General features: G+C 43.0%; 1 protein-coding gene and 1 non-coding gene across 4 annotated transcripts in view; both read right to left on the bottom strand.

Moving 5' to 3' along the window:
* SUN3 (Sad1 and UNC84 domain containing 3) overlaps positions 1-25,928 on the bottom strand; it is a 51,763-nt gene that overhangs the window by 12,329 nt on the left and 13,506 nt on the right. For all 3 annotated transcript variants that reach the window (XM_019959649.2, XM_070787455.1, XM_070787454.1), the window contains exons 3-8: positions 18,738-18,841; positions 8,607-8,647; positions 6,907-7,078; positions 5,546-5,630; positions 2,953-3,068; positions 1,342-1,509 (exon numbers count right to left, since the gene is read on the bottom strand). In XM_019959649.2, coding sequence (XP_019815208.2) covers positions 1,342-1,509; positions 2,953-3,068; positions 5,546-5,630; positions 6,907-7,078; positions 8,607-8,647; positions 18,738-18,841 — 686 coding nt within the window. The remainder of the gene's footprint in view (positions 1-1,341; positions 1,510-2,952; positions 3,069-5,545; positions 5,631-6,906; positions 7,079-8,606; positions 8,648-18,737; positions 18,842-25,928) is intronic.
* Positions 10,968-11,071, bottom strand: LOC139182890 (U6 spliceosomal RNA). The gene has a single exon (XR_011566449.1). It is a non-coding gene; the product is annotated as a U6 spliceosomal RNA (small nuclear RNA).

The raw sequence follows: 25,928 nt of genomic DNA, 5'->3' as shown, positions 1-25,928 counted from the left end.
CATTTTCATCTATGGGAATTGTACACATAAAACTTGGATCTATTTCTGCTTTATTGACTATGTCAAAGCCTTTGACTGTGTGGATCACAATAAACTGTATAAATTCTGAAAGAGATGGGAATACCAGACCACCTGATCTGCCTCTTGAGAAATCTGTATGCAGGTCAGGAAGCAACAGTTAGAACTGGACATGGAACAACAGACTGGTTCCAAATAGGAAAAGGAGTTCATCAAGGCTGTATATTGTCACCCTGATTATTTAACTTCTATACAGAGTACATCATGAGAAACGCTGGACTAGAAGAAACACAAGCTGGAATCAAGATTGCCAGGAGAAATATCAATAACCTCAGATATGCAGATGACACCACCCTTATGGCAGAAAGTGAAGAGGAACTCAAAAGCCTCTTGATGAAAGTGAAAGTGGAGAGTGAAAAAGTTGGCTTAAAGCTCAACATTCGGAAAATGAAGATCATGGCATCCAATCCCATCACTTCATGGGAAATAGATGGGGAAACAGTGGAAACAGTGTCAGACTTTATTTTTCTGGGCTCCAAAATCACTGCAGATGGTGACTGCAGCCATGTAATTAAAAGATGCTTACTCCTTGGAAGGAAAGTTATGACCAACCTAGATAGCATATTCAAAAGCAGAGACATTACTTTGCCAACAAAGGTCAGTCTAGTCAAGGCTATGATTTTTCCTGTGGTCATGTATGGATGTGAGAGTTGGACTGTGAAGAAGGCTGAGTGCCAAAGAATTGATGCTTTTGAACTGTGGTGTTGGAGAAGACTCTTGAGAGTCCTTGAACTGCAAGGACATCCAACCAGTCCATTCTGAAAGAGATCAGCCCTGGGATTTCTTTGGAAGGAATGATGCTAAAGCTGAAACTCCAGTACTTTGGCCACCTCATGCGAAGAGGTGACTCATTGGAAAAGACTCTGATGCTGGGAGGGATTGGGGGCAAGAGGAGAAGTGGACGACAGAGGATGAGATGGCTGGATGGCATCACTAACTCAATGGATGTGAGTCTGAGTGAACTCCGGGAGTTGGTGATGGACAGGGAGGCCTGGCATGCTGCGATTCATGGGGTCGCAAAGAGTCGGACATGACTGAGCGACTGAACTGACTGACTGAACTTGGATAAAATTTTTTAAAATAGCATTAAGTAGTAGTAATCATCTGGTCCAACTCTCTCACTTTGCAGATGACAAAGCTGAGATACTGGAAGTAATACACAGAAATGTTTAGCTGCACAGCTCAGATGAGACCCCAGCTCCCAGTTCCTAGCTGATCACCTCCTATAACCCCTTCTGAAGGAAGATTTAGACAGCTTCTCACATAGACAGAAAATTCCTTGGGTGCGCTGGAGATGTTTCCTGAGGGGGACACCTTCTCTGAGATGTGCTCCATGGTAACAGCAGTTGGTATGATCTTCCTGGCAAGCTTGATTAGGGCATGACCCTGGGAGCCTGGAAAGGCCCAGCACTTCCCAGGGTGGACGTCCGGCTGGAAAGAAAGCACTGCATCAATCCCTGACTTGCTTATATACTTCCACTCCTACAAGGTTGGCCAGCTAATCACTACTGACGATAGATCTTGCTTATGCCTGTAATATGAAGGCACTGTGTGAGACATATCAAACAGCAAAGCTGCCAGAGTCCCACAGGTGTGCTGATGTCAATCAGAACCTTTATTTCATGTGTGTCTTCTTTTGTTGCTCTAATTAAGACTGTAAGCTGCTAGATGCAGCCGGTTGGTATGAGTGGTGATAGCACTGGAGAAGATAGTGCTGGTTGTGGTAACGAAGAGAGAGGTGACAGTGACGGCAGGTGACGGTGATGATGGTTAATGTGATGGTGGTGGTGGTGCTGGTGATGGTGGTGATGGTAGGTGATAGTGGTGATAATAGTGGTGATGGTGGTGGTGATGGGTGAGGATGATGATGGGGTTGTGATGATGGTGGTGGTGATGGTGGTGGTGGTTGGTGATGATGGTGGCGATGGTGATGATGGTGGTTGTGATGGTGGTGCTGGTGGTGCTGGTGCTGGTGGTGATGGTAGGTGATGGGTGATGATGATGATGGTGGTGGTTGGTGATGATGGTGGCGATGGTGATGATGGTGGTTGTGATGGTGGTGCTGGTGGTGCTGGTGCTGGTGGTGATGGTAGGTGATGGGTGATGATGATGATGGTGGTGGTTGGTGATGATGGTGGCGATGGTGGTTGCGATGGTGGTGATGATGATAATAGAGATAATAGAGATGATAACGGTGGTGACAGTGATCCTGGCACTGGTACTAAGGAAGAAAAATGATGTCCACCATTTTCTAGATCTAGACTGTACTCTGGACTGAGATTTATAGGTTTGCTCCTGAAGGTATTTCTAAATTAGAAATAAATTCAGGTGTGTAATTATGGTTAAACACTCTCCTGTCAGTTGGTATCAAGGGCCTTTTGAATTGAACTGAAATGTTAATGAAAATATTACTTGGAAATTTCTGCTGTTAAAATTGGGCTTTATAAAAATGTGGTGACCTGAACAGCACAAAGCACAGTACTTGCACTCAGGGGTCACTCACCTTCAACAAATATTTGTCAAGTGACTGAAGTTTTTGGTGCAAAAGGAAGACTACAGAATCAGCTTTAAGAGAAGATATGGAATGTATATGTCCTATTTGAGAAGTACATAGTCTAGTTCACTGATCTTAAAATAGTAATCAAGTAGCTAATCATAGTTTTCTGCCCATAAAATAAGAAATAATGTATTTTGATGAGTATAAAAATGCATTTTCTGCCCATGTATTTTGATAACTATAAAAATGCAAGGAGATGGTTTCAGGTTCTCTGACAAGTTCAGAGCTGCATCTCTTTCAGACATTAATATTTTCATGATAAATAATAGGAACAAGATCCTAAAATATAAACAGGTTATTTTTAATTTAACTCTTACCTGGAGAATGATGTCTGGAGGCATTTCATAATTTAAGAAGCCGATCCCATGCCAGTACAGTTTTGCTTTATTATTTTTGTAACTTTCTGAGGTCCCAGCTTCAACAACAGAGGCTCCTGATAAGATAAAATAATTTTTTAAATTAAAAAAAAATCACACAATTCAAAACACCACTTAGATTTTAATGTTGCTGGAAAACTATTACTGGGCAACTCACAAATGAGGTAAAACTCATACCAGGAAATTGGTGGTAGAAGTATGATTTTCAGCTTTAATTACCACTGAAATCTTGTCACTTTGAGAAAATCATGTTTGTTCTGTGGTTTCACAAAATTTCTGGAACTGACATTATGATAAAAAAATGAAATCTGGAGCCACTGATTTAGACATGGAACTATTAGGTGGATTGTGTTTATTACCTAAAGAAACATGGATCCCCACATTTTAACAGCTTTTGTGATAAATAAACCTGATTCACTCAAAAACAAAAGCAGGAAAACCAACTGTGTCATAAATATACTAACAAGTTGTATTTATAATGGCCTTTCTTTGGATTCATTGAGCTTTAATTTTAATCAAAGAAATAAAAAATATGCTCATCAAATATTATCCCTTCAAATTACTTCACTTTAGAAATAAAAGGTGTTTTAAGAAATCAAATGCAAACCACGTCCTTAAATTCCATCTGGGTATCAAAACACAGCATTAAAAAAACACAAGTATGAATGACTATCAAATCACCAGTGCTTTTTCTGAGAAGGCAGGCTTTGCAATAGTGAAGTTTGAGAGTGTTTACAAATTCTGGATGAAAGGCCTTTGTCAACTATTTGGTTTGTAATACTGCCTCCCAGCCCATGACTTGTCTTTTCATTCTTTTCAATATCTTCTCGCCAAGCAGAAGTTTTAAATTTGGATGAAGCCCAAATTACCCATTCTTTTCCTTTTGGAACTATATGTCCAACTCTTTGAGCACCATCAACTTGCTTTTTCCCTACTGTCAAAAGTTAATTAGTGTGGGATTATTTCTGGACTTCCTATTATGTTCCATTGATTTCAAACTCTCATTACCGCAGCTTTATAATATTGTAGCTTAACATCAGGGAGTCCTCCAAATTTGTTCTTCTTTCAAAACTGCTTCAGCTATTTTAGAGACAGTTCGTAGACGTCTACAAACAGTCGTGCTGGGATTTTGATCAGGATTGTATTGAATCACCAAACTAGTCAGAGAATTGCCATCTTAAAAATATTGAAACTTTTAATCGACAAACATGGAAGATCTGTCCAGCATTTAGGTCTTCTGTTATTTCTTCCATTTGTGGGTTTTGTTTGTTCATCTGTCCAGTTTTTAGCACACAGATCCTATGAAAATTTTATTAAATTTACACCCAAGAATTTCATGTCTTGCACTGTCATTGTGAATAGGACTGTTTTTAAATTTTCTTTTCCCAATTTCTGATCATGAGCATTTAAAAATGAAATATACACAGTTGAACTTACTAATGTCACTTATTCTAATAGAGTTTTGATGATTCTCTATGTAAATCTCTATGTAAGTAATAATTATTTGGCAGAGTCTTGATGGCTATATATAGTATCGTGTCACCTGCAAATTGACACGATAGTTTTACTATCATGATAGTTTTACTTCTTTTTCTCCCAATTGGATGCCTTTTACCTCTTTTCCTCTCTGATTGCTATGTCCTGGATTTCCAATACGATGCTGAACAAAAGTACAAAAGTGGTGAGAGCAGGCATCGTGTCCAGATTCCGATCTTAGAGGAAACGCGTTCCACTTTTCACACTGAGTACGCTGTTAGCTGTGGACTTGTCATAGACGCCTTTACTACGTTGAGGTAGGTTCCCTCTACATACTTTGTGTTCTTTTTAGTGATTGTTCTGGCAATATTAATACACATAACTAACTTTTCAAAGTCAGTTTACAGTTAATATCTTACCAACATGTGTAAAATTCAAAATTTTATAACCATAGAGTTAACCTCACCCATTGACCTTCCCTCAAGACTTGTCACATCTACATGTATTAAAACCCCATCAGGGACTTCCCTGACGGTCCAGCGGCTAAGACTCTGCACTCCAAAGGCAGGGGGTCCAGGTTCGCAAGTCACGGAGCAGCTAAGCCTGTGCACCGCAACTACGAGCCCACGTGCTGCAATTCCGAAGCGCACGTGCTGCGACTACGGAAGCCCGCAGGCCTGTGCTCAACAAGAGAAGCCAACGGAATGAGAAGCCCGTGCACCGCAACAGAGAGTAGTCCCCACCCACCGCAACTGGAGAAAACTTGGCACAGCAGCAAAGACCCAGGGCAGACCAGTATTTAAAAAAAAATTTTTTTTTAAAAAAGGACATTACATAGAGTTGAGACACTATCACTTAATCACTAATGGTGCATTGAGACCAGTCATTAGCAGTCATTTTTGTATGTAGAAGACAAAATGCAACGAAGTTTGTGATGCTTACGCAAACTTGCTGTGGCAGGCAGGCTTTCTCTGTGGTCCTCTTCACAGACGCTAGTGAACGGAGATCGTTCTGAAGTCCTGACTTTTTACACCGAGCTTAACGTTTCTTTACTCACCTGCTGACTTAAGGGCATAATCAGCCATCTGGACTTGATCTTCTCTCAGCTTTTTCAGTATGTAATTCACCAAGTTGGACATTTCCTATACAAATTGTAAAAAGAGTTTCCTGTTAAGAATCTCCATCACCTTCTTGAGTCTTGACAATTTACTGATTCGGACCTACGTTTGCTAATCGGCCAAACACACACAGGTTCTTCCTCTCCCCTCCGCAGATCAGTGGGATCCGTGTTTCACAGGCAGCTGAGGTATCAGGGAGCTGAGAGGTGCTGGGCCACTCACCAAGGTCATGGAAGAAGGCTGGATGTCAGTCCCCTGAGGAGCACCCCAAAATGCTCGCACAGTGGAACAGCCCAGTGAGGTTGTGTGTGCGACCCGCTGGGCCCCCCTGCTTAGCAATGAAGACTGGAGTGTTCTGTAGCTGTTTGGGAATCGAAGGCAGTTTACACAGAGCACATGATTGCTTGTGTTAGAAATTATTCCTCTTTTAAATCAATATTGGGTTATAAGGATGTTCTCAGTCTTAAGAAACCAAGCATCCTGAGAGAATGTAACGGTCTGAGTTCTAAATGACAAAGCACTTTGTCCCAGGGCCGTGAGGATGGGGGCTTGGAGGCAGTGGTGGTCAGCGTCAGCAGAATGTGTACTTCAAAAAACAGAATCTCAGGAAAAAGAAACGAAGCCAGTGCTAACAGAAGGAGAAGAAGTAAAAACAAGCTCTTGGTCTTCATCATCATGTTGCCTGATCATGGTGCTCATCCGGTCAGATACACTAGCGTTAGGTCCCTGAATAAAAATATTTTACTATTTAAGTATTTGTTTATAAACGTTCAGAGACTGCCATTTGTGAATGAGCAGTCTTTTTTTTTTTTTAACTGCAAAATAAAACGGTCAGTTACTTATTTGGGTGGAAAGTCAGTCTTACTGCAATACAAAATCTTCCCTGTGACACAGCCATTATGAAAAAGTGTGCTTCTAGGGGTGAGCCTTAGTAAAAGTAAAGTAGGGGCTTCCCTGGTGCCTCAGATGGTAAAGAGTTTGCCTGCAATGTAGGAGACCCAGGTTCGATCCCTGGGGTGGGAAGATCCTGTGGCGAAGGGAATGGCTAGCCACTCCAGTATTCTTGCCTGGAGAATTCCAAGGACAGAGGAGTCTGGCGGGTTGCAGTCCAAGGGGTTGCAAGAGTCGGACATGACTGAACAACTAACACTTCACTTTACAAGCTAATGTAGAAAAGGAATTTTCAAGAAGAAAGAAGACAGACCACACATCCCAGCCATCAATCATTACATTTCCCTATCATAAGTTGTCCACTTTCTGAAAGGGGACACGCCCCTGCCTCCCTCCCACGCTCACTTACCTCGTCGATGACCTCGGTGTGGTTCCAGCCTTCAGCTGGGTCTATGTCGGCATTCCAGCTGTAGTTGTGCAGACCATCCCGCATGTCTCTAAGCAATGCCTTCAGAACATCTATTTGTTCAATTAAAAAGAGAATTTCCCGGAAGTTGTTTTCCAAAGTCTGGCTCTCCTTCCTGTGAAAGGAGACCTTCACTGTGAAAGGAGGAAGCAGTGGGCTCCCTGCCAGCCCCATGCTGGGCTTCAGGGCCAGCAAAACTAAGCAGCGCTTTACCTTGCAGAAGAGAGAACCCTGAGTGAGGGGTGCCCCCTTTTCTAGAGAACGGCCCTGCGCTGTGCATGAGGAGCAAAGACATTTCGGGAAGCACTCCTGAGGGCATCGCAGGCGTGGGCTGCGGTCTGTGCAGGGAAGGGGGGCTCAAAGGCCTTCACTCATCCCATTCCTCCCTCGGGGATTGAGGCCACGCTGACTTGAGCTGGGCAACTCCACAGTGCCCCAAACCCCCCTCTCATCGCCTTAGGGGCAGGGCACCTTGCACTTTGAGTACAGTACGGAGCAGGGGGATGCCAACCAAGCCCTGAAATTCTGTGAATCAGCCTTTAGAGACAAGTGACTGAAAGATTCAGGGGCCCAGGTGTGGGGGCTTAGAGGAGTGGGGTGGGGGTGGGGCAGCTGCCTTTCACCAGCTCAAGGGTGTAAGATTTTACTTCCCAAGAATCGGCTCTGCTACTTGTACAGTTTGAGAGTTACTGGTAGAGAGAATAAGAAAATGTTAAACCAATGGGTATTTCTTTATGTTGAAAAAATGTAAGTACTGTCAATACTTATTGTGTGTGTGTGTGTGTGTGTGTGTTTAGTCACTAAGTTGTGCCTGACTCTTTGTGACTCCCATGGACTGTAGCCCGCCAGGCTCCTCTTTCCATGGGAGTTTCCAGGCAAGAACACTGGAGTGGGTTGTCCTTTCCTCCTCCAGGGGATCTTCTCCATCCAGGGACTGAACTCATGTCTCCTGCATTAGCAGGCAGATTCTTTACTGCTGGCTTTCCCTTTACCAAGGAAGCCACTTCTTTCCCCCCAGTTTATAAAATGGGCTTCCCTCACGGCTCAGTGGTAAAGAATCTTCCTGCCAATGCAAGGGATGCAGGTTCAATCCTTAGGTCGGGAAGATCCCCTGGAGAAGGAAGAGACAACTCGTTCTAGCATTTTTGCCTGGGAAATCCCATGGACAGAGGAGCCTGGTGGGCTACAATCCATGGGGTTGCAAAGAGTCAGATACGACTTAGTAACTAAAAGCAACAAGCAAACAAAAACTTATGAATCAATATATGGTCACAATTTGGAAAATGTAAAACTGCTGAAGAAATAGAAACTGTTAATAATTTTTGTAAAAGTTTTTATCCCATGCAAAAAAGTTGTATTAAATAATAAAATAATTTTGTGTCCCACTACACTTCTCAGATAACCAAATATATTTTAAATTATTTTAATGGCTTCATAATTCTCTATTCCAGGCATTTAAAACCTGGCTTATTTTTCTAATTTTATCCCATTTAAAAAAATAAATAATACTGAAAGCACCTCCCAGTGTACGTTCCCTTCAAGAAGGATCCACAGAAGTAGAAATTAGCTTTATAATTTTGCAAAAGCATTTCAGTGTTTGGACACACACCAGAAAGTCACACACATGAGAACATCTCACTCACTTTAAAAGTTCCAGTTGCTCTTTTGGCATTCGAAGCCTGGCCTGAAAAATAAAACAGAGCAAAGCCGTTTCATTCCAAATCCTGCTTACTCGGGCGGAGTTATTTTTTCCTATTTGTGGAGGGGGAAGGAAGTCACACGACCACCCTTGATAGACACACCTAGCCAGCAGGGCCCACAGTCTCTTAAGACACCTACATCTTCCTGCAAAGAGTGATATTTAGAGGAGACACAGAGACATCCAGCCCTGAGGCTTGTCCCTGTAAACAGTGAGGAGCATCCCCTTTCTACATGAGGAAGCTGGCTGCTGGAATCCATTAGCCATGACATCAGGAGGATCACAGACGCTTATCTAACACCGACAGGGTGTCTCAGAAGGACCGTCTTGTGTGTGAACAGGTGGTGCCCCAGCCAGGGTGACGATGCTACTGATGTCAAGGATGTGCACGGCCTCAGTGGAGGCGGTCCACACAGGGACAGCGGACCGAGGGTCTGCTCAGGCTGCCGTGCCCCGACCCTGGTACCCCCACCAGCTCCTCTGTGTGGGAGGCTCCACATGCCACTCAGGATCCCCCAGAAATGGCTGAAAAGCTAGCAGTTTAAACTGACAGAGGTGAATTCTCTCATGGGCCTGAAGGCCGAAAGTCCAAAGGCAGGCTGTGGGCAGGGCCGTACTTTGCTCTGAGGCTCCAGAGAGAGTCTGTTTCTTGCTTCTTCCACCTTCTGGCGGTCCTCGGCTTCCTGGCTGGTGCAGCACCATCCAGGCCTCTGCCTCGTCCCCACGGGCCCTTCGCCCCCGGGTGCTTCTCCTCTGTGTCTCTCTCATGAGGACACATCTCAGTGCGCTTGAGAGACCATCTGGGAGAGGCAGGACGACTTCATCTCAAGATCCCCAATTACGTCTGCAGATTCATTCTCCAAATAAAGGTCCTGTGGGCAGGTTCTGGGGGTTGGGCCATGAAATAGCTTCTCGGGGCTCACTTTCACCGCAGGGACCATCCATGTGTTCTCTGACAAACGAGGCCCATCCTCTCAGCCGACAAGTCTGCTTCCATGTTTCAAAGACTCTGGCTTCCCATCAGTTTGCTGCCAAAATGGTTCAAGGGGCGAGGGACATCTTATCCACGCCACTGTACACTGCACAGAAAACAGTTACCTCGCTTTTTTTTTTCCTGCTGAGCATTTTAATTTCATTTTTAAAGTTTTTATTGGAGTATCGTTGCTTTATGACGTTGTGTTAGTTTCTGCCGTACAGCAAAGTGAATCAGCTACCCGTATACACGTATCTCCTCTTTTTTGGATTTCCTTCCCATTTAGGTCCCCACAGAGCATTGAGTAGACTTCCTTGTTCTATACAGTAGGTTCTCGTTAGTGAGCAATTTAACTTATTACAGGCTCTCCTCGATATTTTTCTTTGTACAGAGATGTGGAGTTGGGAGCTGAAGCTGGGAGCTGATTTTTGGTAGGGATAAATTCTTATTTCCAGTGTTTCAGTTGCTGTTTGAATAGGTTTCCTTTCGCTAGGGGCAGTGTTTTGCATTTCTGTTACTTTTTTCTGTTTTACCCTTAAAAGAACATATAGAAAGTATGCCTTCACTAATTTGCTGATAAATGAATTTCAGAGTTCTTTGAAAGCTAACATTCTCCTAATTTTTAAAAGCATTTGCCTCATTCCCAAAAGGACTTCAGGTGGCTTCCACTTTACGAACAAACATAGAATAAAAAGTCATTGAACAAAAAGATGAGGCAATGAAAGTGAATAGAAAACAAGGACTGGAAAAGGACGAAAACGTGTGAAAGATGAGTGTGACTTCAATTCCTGGAGTTCTCAGCTGTGGCCCTACATCTGTTCCTAACATTGTAACAGCGGAATTGGGTGTGGGTGGGAGGGAATGGGGAAGACAAGAGTTGACAGCGGTCCACAGGGAAAAAAAAAAACCTCAAAGATGTGGCAGAGGCTGCTTTGCCTATGGCTGGTAATCCATCCCTTCCATGAGGCTCCTGTGATAAGAACGTGCTGGGTGTCTCCTAAGAACTTTCCCAGGGCTTCCTTCCTGGCAGGTGGGCAGAGCCCCATGGAAGGTTAGGACAGACATCCAAAGCCTTCATTAAGACTCTGCAGCAACTCCAACAAATCACCTGCTGGCCAACCCTAAACATGCCCATTAAAGGAGGGCCAGTGGGCATCTGCAGTCAGTTGAATGGGTGTAGAATTGGCAGCCTCCTGAGAAATGACAAGGTGAAGGAGAGAACGCAAAGAAACAGCTGTGGGCAGGGCCACAGCCTTGCTTCTTCTTGTTGTTTCATTGTTTTACCCTTAAAAATATGGAAGACTTATCAATTAAAAATACATAAATATTTTTAAAAATATGGAAGCCTTCACAAATCTGCAAGTCGTCCTTGTATGGGGGCTGTGCTGATCTCTGCATTGTTCCAGTTTTTGTATATGAGCTGCCAAGCTGAGCGCTGTTTTGTTTTTTCAGGTAAGGTTGACTGAGATCCAAAACTTTATGTCTTAGAATGTGGCTCCGATACTTAGAGCTGGGACAGATTGGATGCAAGAGCTCACAAATGCCTCACATGGCCAGTACTTCTTTCTTTTTTTAGACAAAACTGTCACAGGTTAGGGCTTCCCAGATGGCGCTAGTGGTAAAGAATCTGCCTGCCAATGCAGACGACAGAAGAGACGCGGATTGGATCCCTGGATTGGGAAGATCCCCTGGAGGAGGACATGGCAACCCACTCTTATATTCTTCCCTAATCCCATGGACAGAGGAGCCTGGCGGGCTACAGTCCTTACGTCGCAGAGTCAGACAGAACTGAACAACTGAGCACGCATGCAAGTTATCTAATTTTAAACCCTGTAACTTCCAGGTGAATCCTGGAAGCTATTGGATTGGCCAAAAGTTTGTTCAGTTTTTTTCCTGTAAAATGGCTCTAGTAGTGTTTAGCTGTCTTTAACTTTGTTTTAAACAATTTTGTTAGGTTGTATTGTGACTGCTGACATATCAGTGTGCATTTAAAAAAAATTTATCAAATTGGTGAATTTTTGTGTGGCCATTTTAATATTGAAGACAGAAGAAAAAAGGAACATTTCTGGCATATTATGTTTGGCATAATATTCATATACCATTTTGGGCATATTTAATATATCAAGAAAGATAAAAATGCAACTGAAACACAAAGATTTGCGGAGAAGCTGCTGTGAGTGATCGAACACGTCAAAAGTGGTTTGTGAAGTTTTGTGCTGGAGATTTCTGGCTGAACGATGCTCCACGTTCGGGTAGACCAGTTGACAGGGATTAAATCGCGACATGAAGTCTTGGTTATGTTAATCGCTTTGATGTTAGGGTTCCACATAAAGCCTTCTTGACCATATTTCCACCTGTGATTCTCTATTGAAACATAATGAAAATGGTCTGTTTTTAAAACAAATTCTGATGAACCATGAAAAGCTGAAGAGACTGTGGGGCAAGTGAAATGAACCACCACCAGCCACACCAAATGAATATGTACTGCTCTCAACTAGACCAACTGAAGTTAGTATTCAATAAATAGTGTCTAGAATCAGTCAACAGAAAGCCCATAATCTTCCATCATGATAATGCAAGACAGCATGTTTCTTTGATAACCAGGCAAAAACTATTGCAGCTTCGCTGGGAAGTTCTGATTCATCTGCTCTATTCCCAAACACTGCATCTTTGGATTTCCATTTATTTCAGTCTTTATAAAATTCTCTTAATGGAAAAAGTTTCAAAAACATTTTGGGAAAATGGAATTATGAAGTTGCCTGAAAAATGGCAAAAGATAGTGGAACAAAATGATGAATACATTCAATAAAGTTCTTGGTGAAAATGAAAAATGTGTCTTTTATTCTTACCTAAAAAATCAAAGGAATTTTTTGGCTAACCCAATACAATGATTGCAGATTGCACCTGCAGTTAGATCATTAAGCTTGCTGCTTTACATAGAGTTTTAGATCTAAACCAATTAAATATTTGGAGCAAGTAATTTGCAATCACTGGTCTTAAGCCCTTCATTGTGATGGTGAGTATATGGTCCACTGAGACTGTACCGTGTGTGACAGCTGAACTGTGTCCTTAGCGTAAGTAAACAGGACAGACCAATGGCCACGCACAGCAAAGCTGGAGTTTGTCTTTCATCTCTGGAATTTAGAGCTGTGTTGCTTTAGGCACACACAGAAATTCCCTCAATTGTTCTGATCCAGCATCCTGATCTATAAATAGATTCGCTCCCATTGGAGGATAAAGTGATACCTGTATTTAATGTACTTACAAATAACTTCTGGCGCATTATCCTCCCGTTCTCCATGGTGGGAGACTGGGGGGTGGGGCACATCTAACTTTCTGAAAAGCAATATTGGGACTTCCCTGGTGGTTCAGTGGTTAGGACTCCATGCTTCCACTGCAGGGGGCATGCATTCGATCCCTTGTCAGGGAACTAAAATACTATATGCCTTGTGGCAAAAAAAAAAAAAAAAAAGTGGTATTGATTAATTAAGATTCACTATTAAAAGGTCACCTAAAAATTGTGAATATCCTTCCTGTATCCTTCTTTTAGTTTATCCTAAGTAAAAAATCAAGAATGAGTGAAAAGATTCAGCAACAATGACATTTATATTGAAAAGTTGAAAACAATTCGATTGTTGAGAAATAAGTATTTGTTGAATATATTATTTATTCATTGGAATATTAGTTAGCAATCAAATGCTGTTAAAAATAATATCTAAGGACTCCCCTGGTGGCTCAGTAGCCAAGACTCCATGCTCCCAGTGAGGGGGCCCTGGTTCTATCTCTGGTCAGGGAACTAGATCTTGCATGCTGCAACTGAGACCCAGCACAGCCAAATAAATAAATATTTTTTAAAACAATAATGTCTAAAGACAGGGGAACATCTTCAAATCTATTGTTAGTTGAATTTTAAAAAAGGCTGAGAAACAGCTTCTATTGCATGTAGCTTGGGATCTATAAAGAAGTCACATGGAAATGAGTCACAGATTCATGTGGTTTGTAACAGAACTTTCTTCTGTGTGAAAAACAGGTTAACCATTGGTTATTGATCATAGTAAAATGCTGATGCTGTTGTTTAGCTGCTAAGTCGAGTCTGCCTGTTTTGAGACCCCAAGCCTGCCAGATATCCTCTGTCCACAGGATTTTCCAGGTAATACTGGAGTGGGTTGCCATTTCCTTCTCCAGGGGATCTTCCCCAGCAGGGGACAGAACCTGTGTGTCCTGTATTGGAAGGTGGATTCTATACCATTGAGCCACCAGGGAGACCCAGTAAAATGCTACCCGTGTGAAAAATACCGGCTTTATATGCTCAGCCTTAGAAATTAAGGAGAAGGCACTGTCGAGTGTGCTGATCCACCTAAACCCATGAAGTGGAGAGGAAGGTGGCCTTTCAAAATGACAGCACTCTCATTCATTCCTTCATTGACTCATGCCAGTGTCTGTGGAGACTCTGTGTTCCGGGAACGGTGTCAGGCTTGCACAAGCTCTCTGCTCATTTCAACAAGTCCACGGTGAAGTAGAGGCAACACTTGATGTACGGGGACTGTCACCAGTAGGCGGCTGGCCACAGAAGCCTCTCCCAGGTGACACGTGAGCTGGGCTGAAATGCCAGAGAGGAGTTACTCCTGCAAAGATCTGGGGCAGAATATCATAGGCAGAGGGAGTATATTAGTCAGGGTTCTTCAGAAAAACAGAGCAGGATGTGTGTATTTACACAGAGAGACTTACTTTAAGGAACTGATGTGATTGTGGAGGCTGGGAGTCTAACATCCGTGGGGCAGCCCAGCAGGTCCATGACTCAGAGGAGAGCTGATGTTGCAGCTCAGGTCTGAAGGCATCTGGAGGTGGAATGTCTTCCTTTTTAGGAGAACTTGGTCTTTTTCTCCTAAAACCTTCGACTGGTTAGACGAGGCCCACCCACCATATGGAGGATAATCTGTTTTACTCAAAGTCTACCAATTTAAATGTTAAACTTACTTTAAATATACCTTTGGAGTAACATCTAGACTAGTGTTTGACCAAACATCTGAGCACCATAGCCTAGCAAAAGTGGCCCATAAAATTAGGCATCACAATACAGTTGATCACGATTTGGCAATTATTGGAGGTCGCCGTTGACCATGTCTCATCTGTTTTTCTGGTGATGAGCTTTCTCTGGCTCCTCCTGTGAGCCCAGGGCCTTGGGCTTTGATGTGGGGACCTCGTGGTGTAGGAGTTATCTCGGGTTTCCACAGACCCACAAGGAGATGCCCTTCCATCTGGGACCTGATTCTCACAGATTCTCAGTGTGGGCAAAATGAGCAGCATCCTTGAACCTGTGGGTGCTTCCCGTGTGACCTGTGAACTCCCCAGGGAACAATCCTCACTAGGCTGGAAAGCTGCAGGGACCACACGAGCTCCATCTTCCCCTTTAGGGGCTCCTCATGACAAGCACCCTGAGATTCAGAAATTGCTGGATGAACCAGGAAACAGAGAATTTCAAAAGCCCCAAGGGAACTCAGGTCAAGTTTGCTGACAGGGTGAATTCATTGATCTGTCCCTTCTTCCGACAGAGCAGTGGTTGACTTGATTGAAGCTCCTGTCTTTCTTCCCCTCTCTTGTCTTCAGAGGCCAAAGTGTAGGATGGACAAGGCTCCTCCTGGCGCACTGGAGAGCCAGGGCATGCACCAGAGAGCAAACACCAGTGTCTGGGCCATTCTCCTCTAGCTAGCTCCAGGACCAACACGAAGCCATTCCGTCCAGAGCTCCAGGCAGGGGTTAACTGAAGTTCTATCTGCCGGAGCTTCCCTTGGGGTGCCAGCTTAGTTTGTTCGGGTTGCACCAGAACACCAGAGACTGGTCAGCTTGTGAAGAACAGTTGATTTCTCACAGTTCTGGAGCTGCAATTTCATGATCAAGACACCAGCAGAGCTGGTGTCTGATGAGAACCACTTCTGGTCCACAGACAATGTCTCCTCACTGTGTCCTCACATGGCAGAGAGATACCCTCTGGGGTCTCTCTTTTACATTGTATTGATTCACTCATTCATTTGACTACACAGGGTCTTCACTGCTGTGCCCAGGTCTTTAGCTGCGGCAAACGGGAACTACTCTGCACGGTGGTGGGTGGGCTTCTCATGGCGCTGGCTCCTCTTGTTACGGAGCGCAGGCTCTAGGCTCACGGGCTTCAGTAGTTGTGGGGCACAGGCTTAGTTGCTCCTTGGCATGTGGAATCCTCCCAGACCAGGGATCAAACCCCTGTCCCCTGCATTGGCAGGTGGATTTTTAACCACTGGACCACCAGGGAAGTCCTGGGTTCTCTTTCTTTATAGTACTAATCCCAGTCAGGGGGCTCCACCCTTATGACCTAATAACTTCCCAAAGGACCCACCTCCTAATACCTGGGGTTTGTTGTTGTTGGTTAGCTGATAAGTCATGCCCAACTCTTTTTTGACCCTCACGGACTGTACGTCGCCAGCTCCTCTGTCCACACAATTCTCCAAGCAAGAATACTAGAGTGGGTTGCCACTTCCTTTTCAGGGGATCTTCCTGACCCAGAGATCGAACCTGAGTCTCCTGCATTGGCGGGTGAACTCTTTACCACTAAGCCAATAGGGAAGCCTTAATACTTGGATTGCTGCTGCTACTGCTGCTAAGTCACTTCAGTCATGTCTGACTCTATGTGACCCCATAGACGGCAGCCCACCAGGCTCCCCCATCCCTGGGATTCTCCAGGCAAGAACACTGGAGTGGGTTGCCATTTCCTTCTCCAATGCCTTGGATTAGGTTTCAACATATGAATTGTGGAGGTGACACAGCAATCAGTCTATGACATTCTAACTCTCGCCCCCCAAATTAATGTTCCTATATGCAAAATACATCCTTTTATCCCAACAGACCCCAAGGCCTTCATTCATTCCAGCATCAACTTATGTCTGAAGTTCAATGCCTCAACTAAATATCATCCAAGTCAGATACGGATGAGACCCCGCATACAATCCATCCAAAGCAACCTCCCCTCCAGCTAAGATGCTGTGAAATCAAACAAATTGTGTACTTTCAAAATACAGTAGTGGGATCAGCATACTATAGACATTCCCATCGCAAAAGGGAGAAACTGGAAAGCAGAAAAATTGATGAATCAGAAACATCCAATCTGTGGCAGGAGTTTACAGGGATTGGAGACTGTGGAGGATTTTTAGAGTCTCTTAGTCACAAAACTGGAGAAGGAAATGGCAACCCACTCCAGTACTCTTGCCTGGAAAATCCCATGGGTGGAGGGGCCTGGTAGGCTTCAGTCCATGGGGTCGTTAAGAGTTGGACACGACTGAGCGACTTCACTTTCACTTTTCACTTTCATGCATTGGAGAAGGAAATGGCAACCCACTCCAGTGTTCTTGCCTGGAGAATCCCAGGGACAGGGGAGCCTGGTGGGCTGCCGTCTATGGGGTTGCACAGAGTCGGACATGACTGAAGCGACTTAGCAGCAGCAGCAGTCATAAAACCACTTAGTAGATCTCCAGTCCCAACATTATTTATTTTTTTTTTTAAAATTATTGGAGTACAGATGATTTACAATGCTATGTTAGTTTCTGGAGTACAGCAAAGTGAAGCAGTTATACATATCCATGCATGCTAAGTCACTTCAGTTGAGACCCTATGGACTGTAGCCCGCCAGCCTCTTCTGTCTACGGGATTCTCCAGGCAAGAATACTGGAGTGGGTTGCCATGTCCTCCTCAAGGGGATTGTTCTGACCCAGGGATCGAACCAGCGTCTCTTACACCTCCTGCATTGGCAGGTGGATTCTTTACGACTCAGTCAGTTCAGTCGCTCAGTTGTGTACGACTCTTTGCAACCCCATGGACTGCAGCACGCCAGGCTTCACTGTCCATTAGCAACTCACAGAGCTTGTTCAAACTCATGTCCATCAAGTTGGTGATACCATCCAACAAGCTCATCCTGTCGTCCCCTTCTCCTCCTGTCTTCAATCTTTCCCAGCATCAGGGTCTTCAAATGAGTCAGTTCTTCGTATCAGGTGGCCAAAGTATTGGAGTTTTAGCTTCAGCATCAGTCCTTCCAATGAATATTCAGGACTGATTCTTTTAGGATGGACTGGTTGGATCTCCTTGCAGTCCAAGGGACTCTCAAGAGTCTTCTCCAACACCATGGTTCAAAAGCATCAATTCTTTGGTGCTCAGCTTTCTTTATAGTTCAACTCTCACATCGATACATGACTACTGGAAAAACCATGGGCTTGACTAGGTGGAACTTCATTGGCAAAGCAATGTCTCTGTTTTTTAAAATGCTGTCTAGGTTGGTCATAACTTTCTTCCAAGGAGCAAGCGTCTTTTAATTTCATGGCTGCAACCACCATCTGCAGTGATTTTGGAGCCCAGAAAAATTAAGTCTCTCACTGTTTCCATTGTTTCTCCATCTACTTGCCATGAAGAGGTGGAACCAGATGCATGATCTCAGTTTTCTGAATGTTGAGTTTTAACCCAGCTTTTTCACTCTCCTCTTTCACTTTCATCAAGAGGCTCCTTAGTTCTTCTTTGCTTTCTGCCATAAGGGTGGTGTCATCTGCATATCTGAGGTTATTGATATTTCTCCAGGCAATCTTGATTTCAGCTCGTGCTTCTTCCATCCCAGCATTTCTCATGATGTACTCTGCATATAAGTTAAATAAGCAGGGTGACAATATACAGCCTTGATGTACTCGTTTCCTGATTTGGAACCAGTTTGTTGTTCCAAGTCCAGTTCTAACTGTTGCTTCTTGACCCGCATACAGGTTTCTCAGGAAGCAGGTCAGGTGGTCTGGTATTCCCATCAATTGAAGAATTTTCCAGTTTGTTGTGATCTACAGAGTCAAAGGCTTTGGTATAGTCAATAAAGCAGAAGTTGATGTTTTTCTGGAACTCTCTTGCTTTTTCAATGATCCAGTGGACGCTGACAATTTGATCTCTGGTTCCTGTGCCTTTTCTAAATCGAGCTTGAACACCTATTAGATGTTCTATTAGATAGTCACATGCAAAACCAATATAACACATGTCTAGTTGGACTCTCTTTTGTAGCACATTAAATTTTAAATGAGTAACAGACAAAATGATTTAAGGAAACATCACCTGGTAATTGTAAAGCCGTGAACCATATTCTGCAATTACAGCATAAATTTGTCTAGATTTCTGAGGAAACGCTTTCTCTTTAAGCTTCATGTGATTTATAAATCCTGTTAAAGAAAAGATCAACTTCGGTTAAAGAGTTTATCTTGAAATACTTATATTTTACATTGATGAAACAATTTATATTTTCAGGCAGCACAAGAAAAAAATAAAAGTTCCTTCTCTGTGTCCATTCAGGCCTCCTCCCTCCCTCCTTGATGTATGGTGTGCATGCACATTACACGTTAATCAGAGTGCCTCAAAAATGGGGATGAACTTTATATAAATATCAGTGTGTCATTTTAACATATGAGCCTTTGTCTCAAAAATGTGTATGACTGTGCCTTCAACTTCTAACACATGGAACAGGTCTCAGAGCTTCTAAGAGTCTGTCTCGTGGGATACAATCCTCAGTTTAGCTTGGATAAAATTCCTCTTTTTTCTTAACTTGATTGTTAGTTGAATTGTTGTTGACAACATATATTAATATAAATTTCTCTAAGGAGGGAAGCTATAGCAAGTTACTTTTTTTTTTTCTTTTTTCATTGTGTTGTGGGTCTTCGGTGCTGTGGGGAATTTTCTCTAGCTGAGACCAAGGGGGCTCCTGTCCATTTGCAGTGCTCAGGCTTCTCGCCGCAGTGACTCCTGTTGTTGTAGAGCACAGGCTCTACGCTGCACACGCTTCAGTAGTTGAGGCTCACAGGCTTAGCTGCTCCTCAGCATGTGGGATCTTCCCGGACCAGGGATCAAACCCTTGTCCCCTGCATTGGCAGGCAGATTGTTTATCACTGGACCATCAGGGAAGTCCTATGTCAGGATCTTGAGGGACAATAATTTTCAATGGCAGCAAAAGGTGCTCAAAAAATTGTTTCTCCATTGAAACAATCATCAGCTGGCAAAGACTATCAAGATCAACTTTATTGGAATTCCAAAACCTAATCACAAGCTTGCATCAACCAGAGGACTGAAGGAAAGGGCAGATTATTTTTGGCAAGAGAGCAGTGTGGCATTATCACTCACTTGCATACTATCGCCCAGAATGGTGGCAGTGGCTTTGTGGGTGGCAGCCAATATTTCTGATGCAGCTTGCTTGTGCCAGGGATCTAACACAGACCTTATTCTTCAACTACTTTGACTCTATGTGCTTATCTGCCTGGTGTTGCCCTGATTGTCTAGTGCAGAGGCCAATCTTTGTTTCCATCCACTCCCATGCACTAGAAAAATCTTCTGGGAGGGTATAATGACTGTTGAAAGAATTAAAGACATAAACTGGCCATGACCATCTGAGCAAGGGACTGTGAATGGAGAAAGTGGCAGACAGATCCAACATCAAGGGAGAGAGAAGGCAGAGGATGAAGGCTCATGTGGGAACAAGGGCTTGGAAGGGAAGGGAGAGTGCGGTGTGAGTGTCCAGGACTGGACACATGCTCAAGAAAGATCCCAGAGAAGACCCCAGGCTTGCACCTTAGGTGGATCTGTGGGCTGCATGCAAACAGGAGGTGAAGTTTATGACAGAGTTGTGGGTGGCCCAGTTTGGCCTTGAAATAGTGTCCCAGCTTAGAGCCAAACAGCCCGGACTGGGAGAGCGGTTCTCACATCCTTGCTCTCTCTTTCTTATTCATTGATCCTAGGAAACCTGTCAGGACATTGGTTGACCACTGTGATATCAGAAAAGTGACCATCACTAAACAAACAAATGACTACAGCCCTCAACAAGTAATAAAGCAACCTTTGGAAAAGGGGAAATGCCAATTCCTAGAGTTACTGCATTATGAAACTGAAATGTCTGGTTTACAACACAAAATTACAAAGCATACAAAGAAAAGTACACCTCATTAAAGGGAAAAAAATTTGACTGACATCTCTGAGGAAGCTCAAACTTTGAACTCACTGAACAAAAACTTTACAAATCAACTGTCTTAAATATGCTCAAAAACTAAAGGAAACCATAGAAAAGAAGTAAAGAAAACCAAAGAAATGAAGTATGAATGAAATGAGAATATCAATTGAAAAATTACAAAAGGAAACAAGTACAAGTTCTGGAGATGTAAAGTACAGTAGCTGAAATGAAAAAATTCACTAAATAGGCTCAACAGCAGATGTTAGCAGGCAACAGAGAGATTCAGTGAACTCAAAAATAGAACAACTGAGATTATCAAGTGTGATGAGAAAGAAGAGAATTGCAAATCCAGAGCTAGGCCTATACATCTAGGGCTGACTGAATTTTTTGACAAGGGTAACAAGACCATTCAATGGGGAAAAATATCTTTCCAACAAATGATGCTGAGACAACAAGATATCCATTTGCTAAAAAATGAATTTGGTTCATTTTTAATTCATTTGCTAAAAAATGAAAATGAAATTTAAAAATTCATATTATATATAAAAAGTAACTCAAAATGGATCGATTAGCTAAACATAACAGTAAAAATCATAAAGTTCTCAGAAAAAACATGGGGGTAAGCTGTCATGACCTAGAATTTAGTAATGGATTCTTAGATATGACATCATTAAAACTGAAACCTTTTACGCATCAAAGGACATTACTTAAAAAGTAAAAGGACAATCTATTGAATGAAGGGAAATATTATGTATCTGAGAAGAGTCTAGTATCCAGAATATATTTTTAAAAAACTCTTACAAGTCAACAACAAAAAGACAAAACCCCAATTAAATGGGCAAAAGATTAGAAGAAATTTTCTCCAAAGAAGAGGTATAAATGGCAAACAAGTACGTAAAAAGTTGCTCAATATTAGTTTATATCATTCATTGGTGGTGGTGGTGATTTAGTCACTAACTCATGTCCGACTCTTGCAACCCCATGGACTGTAGCCTGCCAGGCTCCTCTGTCCACAGAATTTCCCTGGCAAGAATACTGGAGTGGGTTGCTATGTCCTTCTCTAGATAGCAGTCATTAGGGAAATATAAAGTACAGAATAAAAAATACAAAATCCCAGTGAGACAGCACTTCACATCTACCAGGATGGCTACAGTTGTGAAAAAAGAATGGCAAGTGTTGGTGAGGATGTGGGAAAACTGGGACCACCACACACTGCTACTGGGAAAGTAACATGGTGCAGTTTTTCCAAAAAACAGTGGCAATTCCTCCCTAGCAATTTACTAGTAGGTGCATAACCCATAGAATTGAAAACAGGTATTCAAACAAAGGAGCAGTGGCTGCGATAGCGCAGGAGCGGCCGAGAGGAACTACTCCACGTCCAAGGTCAGAGGCGGCAGCTGCGCTTTGCTGGAGCAGCCGTGAAGAGATACTCCACACTCAGGGTAAGAGAAACCCAAGTAAGACGGTAGGTACTGAGAGAGGACATCAGAGGGAAGACAGACTGAAACCATAATCACAGACAACTAGCCAATCTGATCACACAGACCACAGCCTTGTCTAACTCATTGAAACTAAGCCATGCTGTGTGGGGCCACCCAAGACAGATGGGTCATGGTAGAGAGGTCTGACAGAATGTGGTCCACTGGAGAAGGGAATGGCAAACCACTTCAGTATTCTTGCCTTGAGAACCCCATGAACAGTATGAAAAGGCAAAAAGATATGACACTGAAAGATGAACTTCCCAGGTCAGTAGGTGCCCAATATGCTACTGGAGATCAGTAGAGAAATAACTCCAGAAAGAATGAAGGGATGGAGACAAAGCAAAAACAATACCCAGCTGTGGATGCAACTGGTGATGGAAGCAAGGTCCAATGCTGTAAAGAGCAATATTGCATAGGAACCTGGAATGTCAGGTCCATGAATCAAGGCAAATTGGAAGTGGTCAAACAGGAGATGGCAAGAGTGAACATTGACATTCTAGAAATCAGTGAACTAAAATGGACCGGAATGGGTGAATTTAACTCAGATGACCATTATATCTACTACTGTGGGCAGGAACCCCTTAGAAGAAATGGAGTAGACATCATAGTCAACAAAAGAGTCTGAAATGCAGTACTTGGATGCAATCTCATAAATGACAGAATGATCTCTGTTCGTTTCCAAGGCAAACCATTCAATATCACGGTAATCCAAGTCTATGCCCCAACCAGTAATGCTGAAGAAGCTGAAGTTGAACGGTTCTATGAAGACCTACAAGCCTTTCTAAAATAACAACCCCAAAAGATGTCCTTCTCATTATAGGGGACTGGAATACAAAAGTAGGAAGTCAAGAAACACCTGGAGTAACAGGCAAATTTGGCCTTGGAGTACAGAATGAAGCAGGGCAAAGGTTAATAGAGTTCAGCCAAGAGAATGCACTGGTCATAGCAAACACCATCTTCCAACAACACGAGAGAAGACTCTACACATGGGCATCACCAGATGGTCAACACTGAAATCAGATTGATTATATTCTTTGCAGCCAAAGATGGAGAAGCTCTATACAGCCAGCAAAAATAAGACTGGGAGCTGACTGTGGCTCAGATCACGAACTCCTTATTGCCAAATTCAGACGATATTGAAGAAAGTGGGGAAAACCACTAGACTATTCAGGTATGACCTAAATCAAATCCTTTATGACTATACAGTGGAAGTGAGAAATAGATTTAAGGGACTAGACCTGATAGAGTGACTGATGAACTATGGAGTGAGGTTCGTGACATTGTACAGGAGACAGGAATCAAGAACATCCCCAAGAAAAAGAAATGCAAAAAAGCAAAATGGCTGTCTGAGGAGGCCTTACAAATAGCTGTGAAAAGAAGAGAAGTGAAAAGCAAAGGAAAAAAGGAAAGATATATCCATTTGAATGCAGAGTTCCAAAGAATAGCAAGAAGAAATAAGAAAGCCTCCCTCAGCGATCAATGCAAAGAAATAGAGGAAAACAATAGAATGGGAAAGACTAGAGATCTTGTCAAGAAAATTAAGAGATACCAAGGGAACATTTCATGCAAAGATAGGCTCAATAAAGGACAGAAATGGTATGGACCTTACAGAAGCAGAAGATATTAAGAAGCGGTGGCAAGAATACACAGAACTGTACAAAAAGATCTTCACAACTCAGATAATCACGATGCTGTGATCACTCACCTAGAGCCAGACGTCCTGGAATGTGAAGTCAAGTGGGCCTTAGGAAGCATCACTACGAACAAAGCTAGTGGAGGTGATGGAATTCCAGTTGAGCTATTCCAAATCCTGAAAGATGATGCTGTGAAAGTGCTGCACTCAATATCCCAGCAAATTTGGACAACTCAGTAGTGGCCACAGGACTGGAAAAGATCAGTTTTCATTCCAATCCCAAAGAAAGGCAATGCCAAAGAATGCTCAAACTACCGCACAATTGCACTCATCTCACACGCTAGTAAAGCAATGCTCAAAATTCTCCAACATAGGCTTCAGCAATACGTAAATGGTGAACTTCCAGATGTTCAAGCTGGATTTAGAAAAGGCAGAGGAACAAGAGATCAAATTGCCAACATCTGTTCAATCATCAAAAAAGCAAGAGAGTTCCAGAAAAACATTTACTTCTGCTTTATTGACTATGCCAAAGTCTTTGATTGTGTGGATCACAGTAAACTGTGGAAAATTCTGAAAGAGATGGGACTACCAGACCACCTGACCTGCCTCTTGAGAAGCCTGTATGCAAGTCAGGAAGCAACGATTAGAACTGGACACGGAACAACAGACATGTTCCAAATAGGAAAAGGAGTACATCTAGGCTGTATATTGTCACCCTGCTTATTTAACTCATATGCAGAGCACATCATGAGAAACACTGGGCTGGATGAAGCACAAGCTGGAATCAAGATTGCCAGGAGAAATATCAATAACCTCAGATATGGAGATGACACCATCCTTATGGCAGAAAGTGAAGAAGAACTAAAGAGCCTCTGGATGAAAGTGAAAGAGGAGAGTGAAAAAGTTGGCTTAAAGCTCAACATTCAGAAAACGAAGATCATGGCATCTGGTCCCGTCACTTCATGGCAAATAGATGGGGAAACCATAGAAACAGTGGCTGACTTTATTTTTGGAGGCTCCAAAATCACTGCAGATGGTGGCTGCAGCCATGAAATTAAAAGACGCTTAGTCCTTGGAAGGAAAGTTATGACCAACCTAGACAGCATATTAAAAAAGCAGAGACATCACTTTGCCAACAAAGGTCCGTCTCGTCAAGGCTATGGTTTTTCCAGTGGTCATGTATAGATGTGAGAGTTGTACTATAAAGAAAGCTGAGCACTGAAGAATTGATGCTTTTGAAGTGTAGTGTTGGAGAAGACTCTTGAGAGTCCCTTGGTCTGCAAGGAGATCCAACCAGTCCATCCTAAAGGAGATCAGTCCTGAATATTCACTGGAAGGACTGATGCTGAGGCTGAAACTCCAATACTTTGGCCACATGATGCGAAGAGCTGACTCATTTGTAAAGACCCTAATGCTGGGAAATATTGAGGGCAGGAGGAGATTGTTGGATGGCATCACCGCCTTGATGGACATGAGTTTGGGTGGATTCTGGCAGTTGGTGATGGACAGGGAGGCCTGGCGTGCTGTGGTTCATGGGGTTGCAAAGAGTCACATACAACAGAGCGACTAAACTGACTGAAACAAATACGTGTACATACATGTTCTATACACAATACCCAAAGGGTGGACACACTGGATGTTCATCCATAGCTGAATGGATAAACAAACTGTGGTCTATCCATACATTGCAATGTTATTCAGCTACAAAAAGGAATGATCCGTCTACAACAGGGATGAGCCTCAAGAACATGAGCTTAGTGAAAGAAGCCCAACAAAAATGGCCATACATTGTATGATTCCATTTATATGACACATTCAGAACACGTGTGTCCTTAGAAACAGAAAGCATATTGGTGGTTGTTGCCAGAGGGTGGGGGTGGGGTGGGGCTGGGGATTGACTAAGAGTGTGGGATTTCTTTTGGCATCGATGAAAATATTTTGGAAATAGAAGTAGTACTTGCACAACATTGTGAATGCACTAAATTCCACTGAGTTGTTCATGTCAAAATGGTTCGTTTTATATTATGTGGATTTCACCCTAGCAAATAAAAATGGATGCAAGTTCAGTTTAATTCCATTGAAATCATTAACACGTCAGTGGTGGCTAAAAAGGATCTGGCACTTTTGTGGGCAAATGAGTAACCTTACAGTGAAAGTGAAGTCGCTCAGTCGTGTCCGACTCTTTGTGATCCCATGGACTG

The sequence above is a fragment of the Bos indicus genome, chromosome 4, assembly GCF_029378745.1.
Source record: "Bos indicus isolate NIAB-ARS_2022 breed Sahiwal x Tharparkar chromosome 4, NIAB-ARS_B.indTharparkar_mat_pri_1.0, whole genome shotgun sequence".
Classification (NCBI taxonomy): Eukaryota; Metazoa; Chordata; class Mammalia; order Artiodactyla; family Bovidae; genus Bos; species Bos indicus.
The sequence above is the reverse complement of the archived record's forward strand: the minus strand, read 5'-3'. Positions and strand labels throughout refer to the sequence as shown.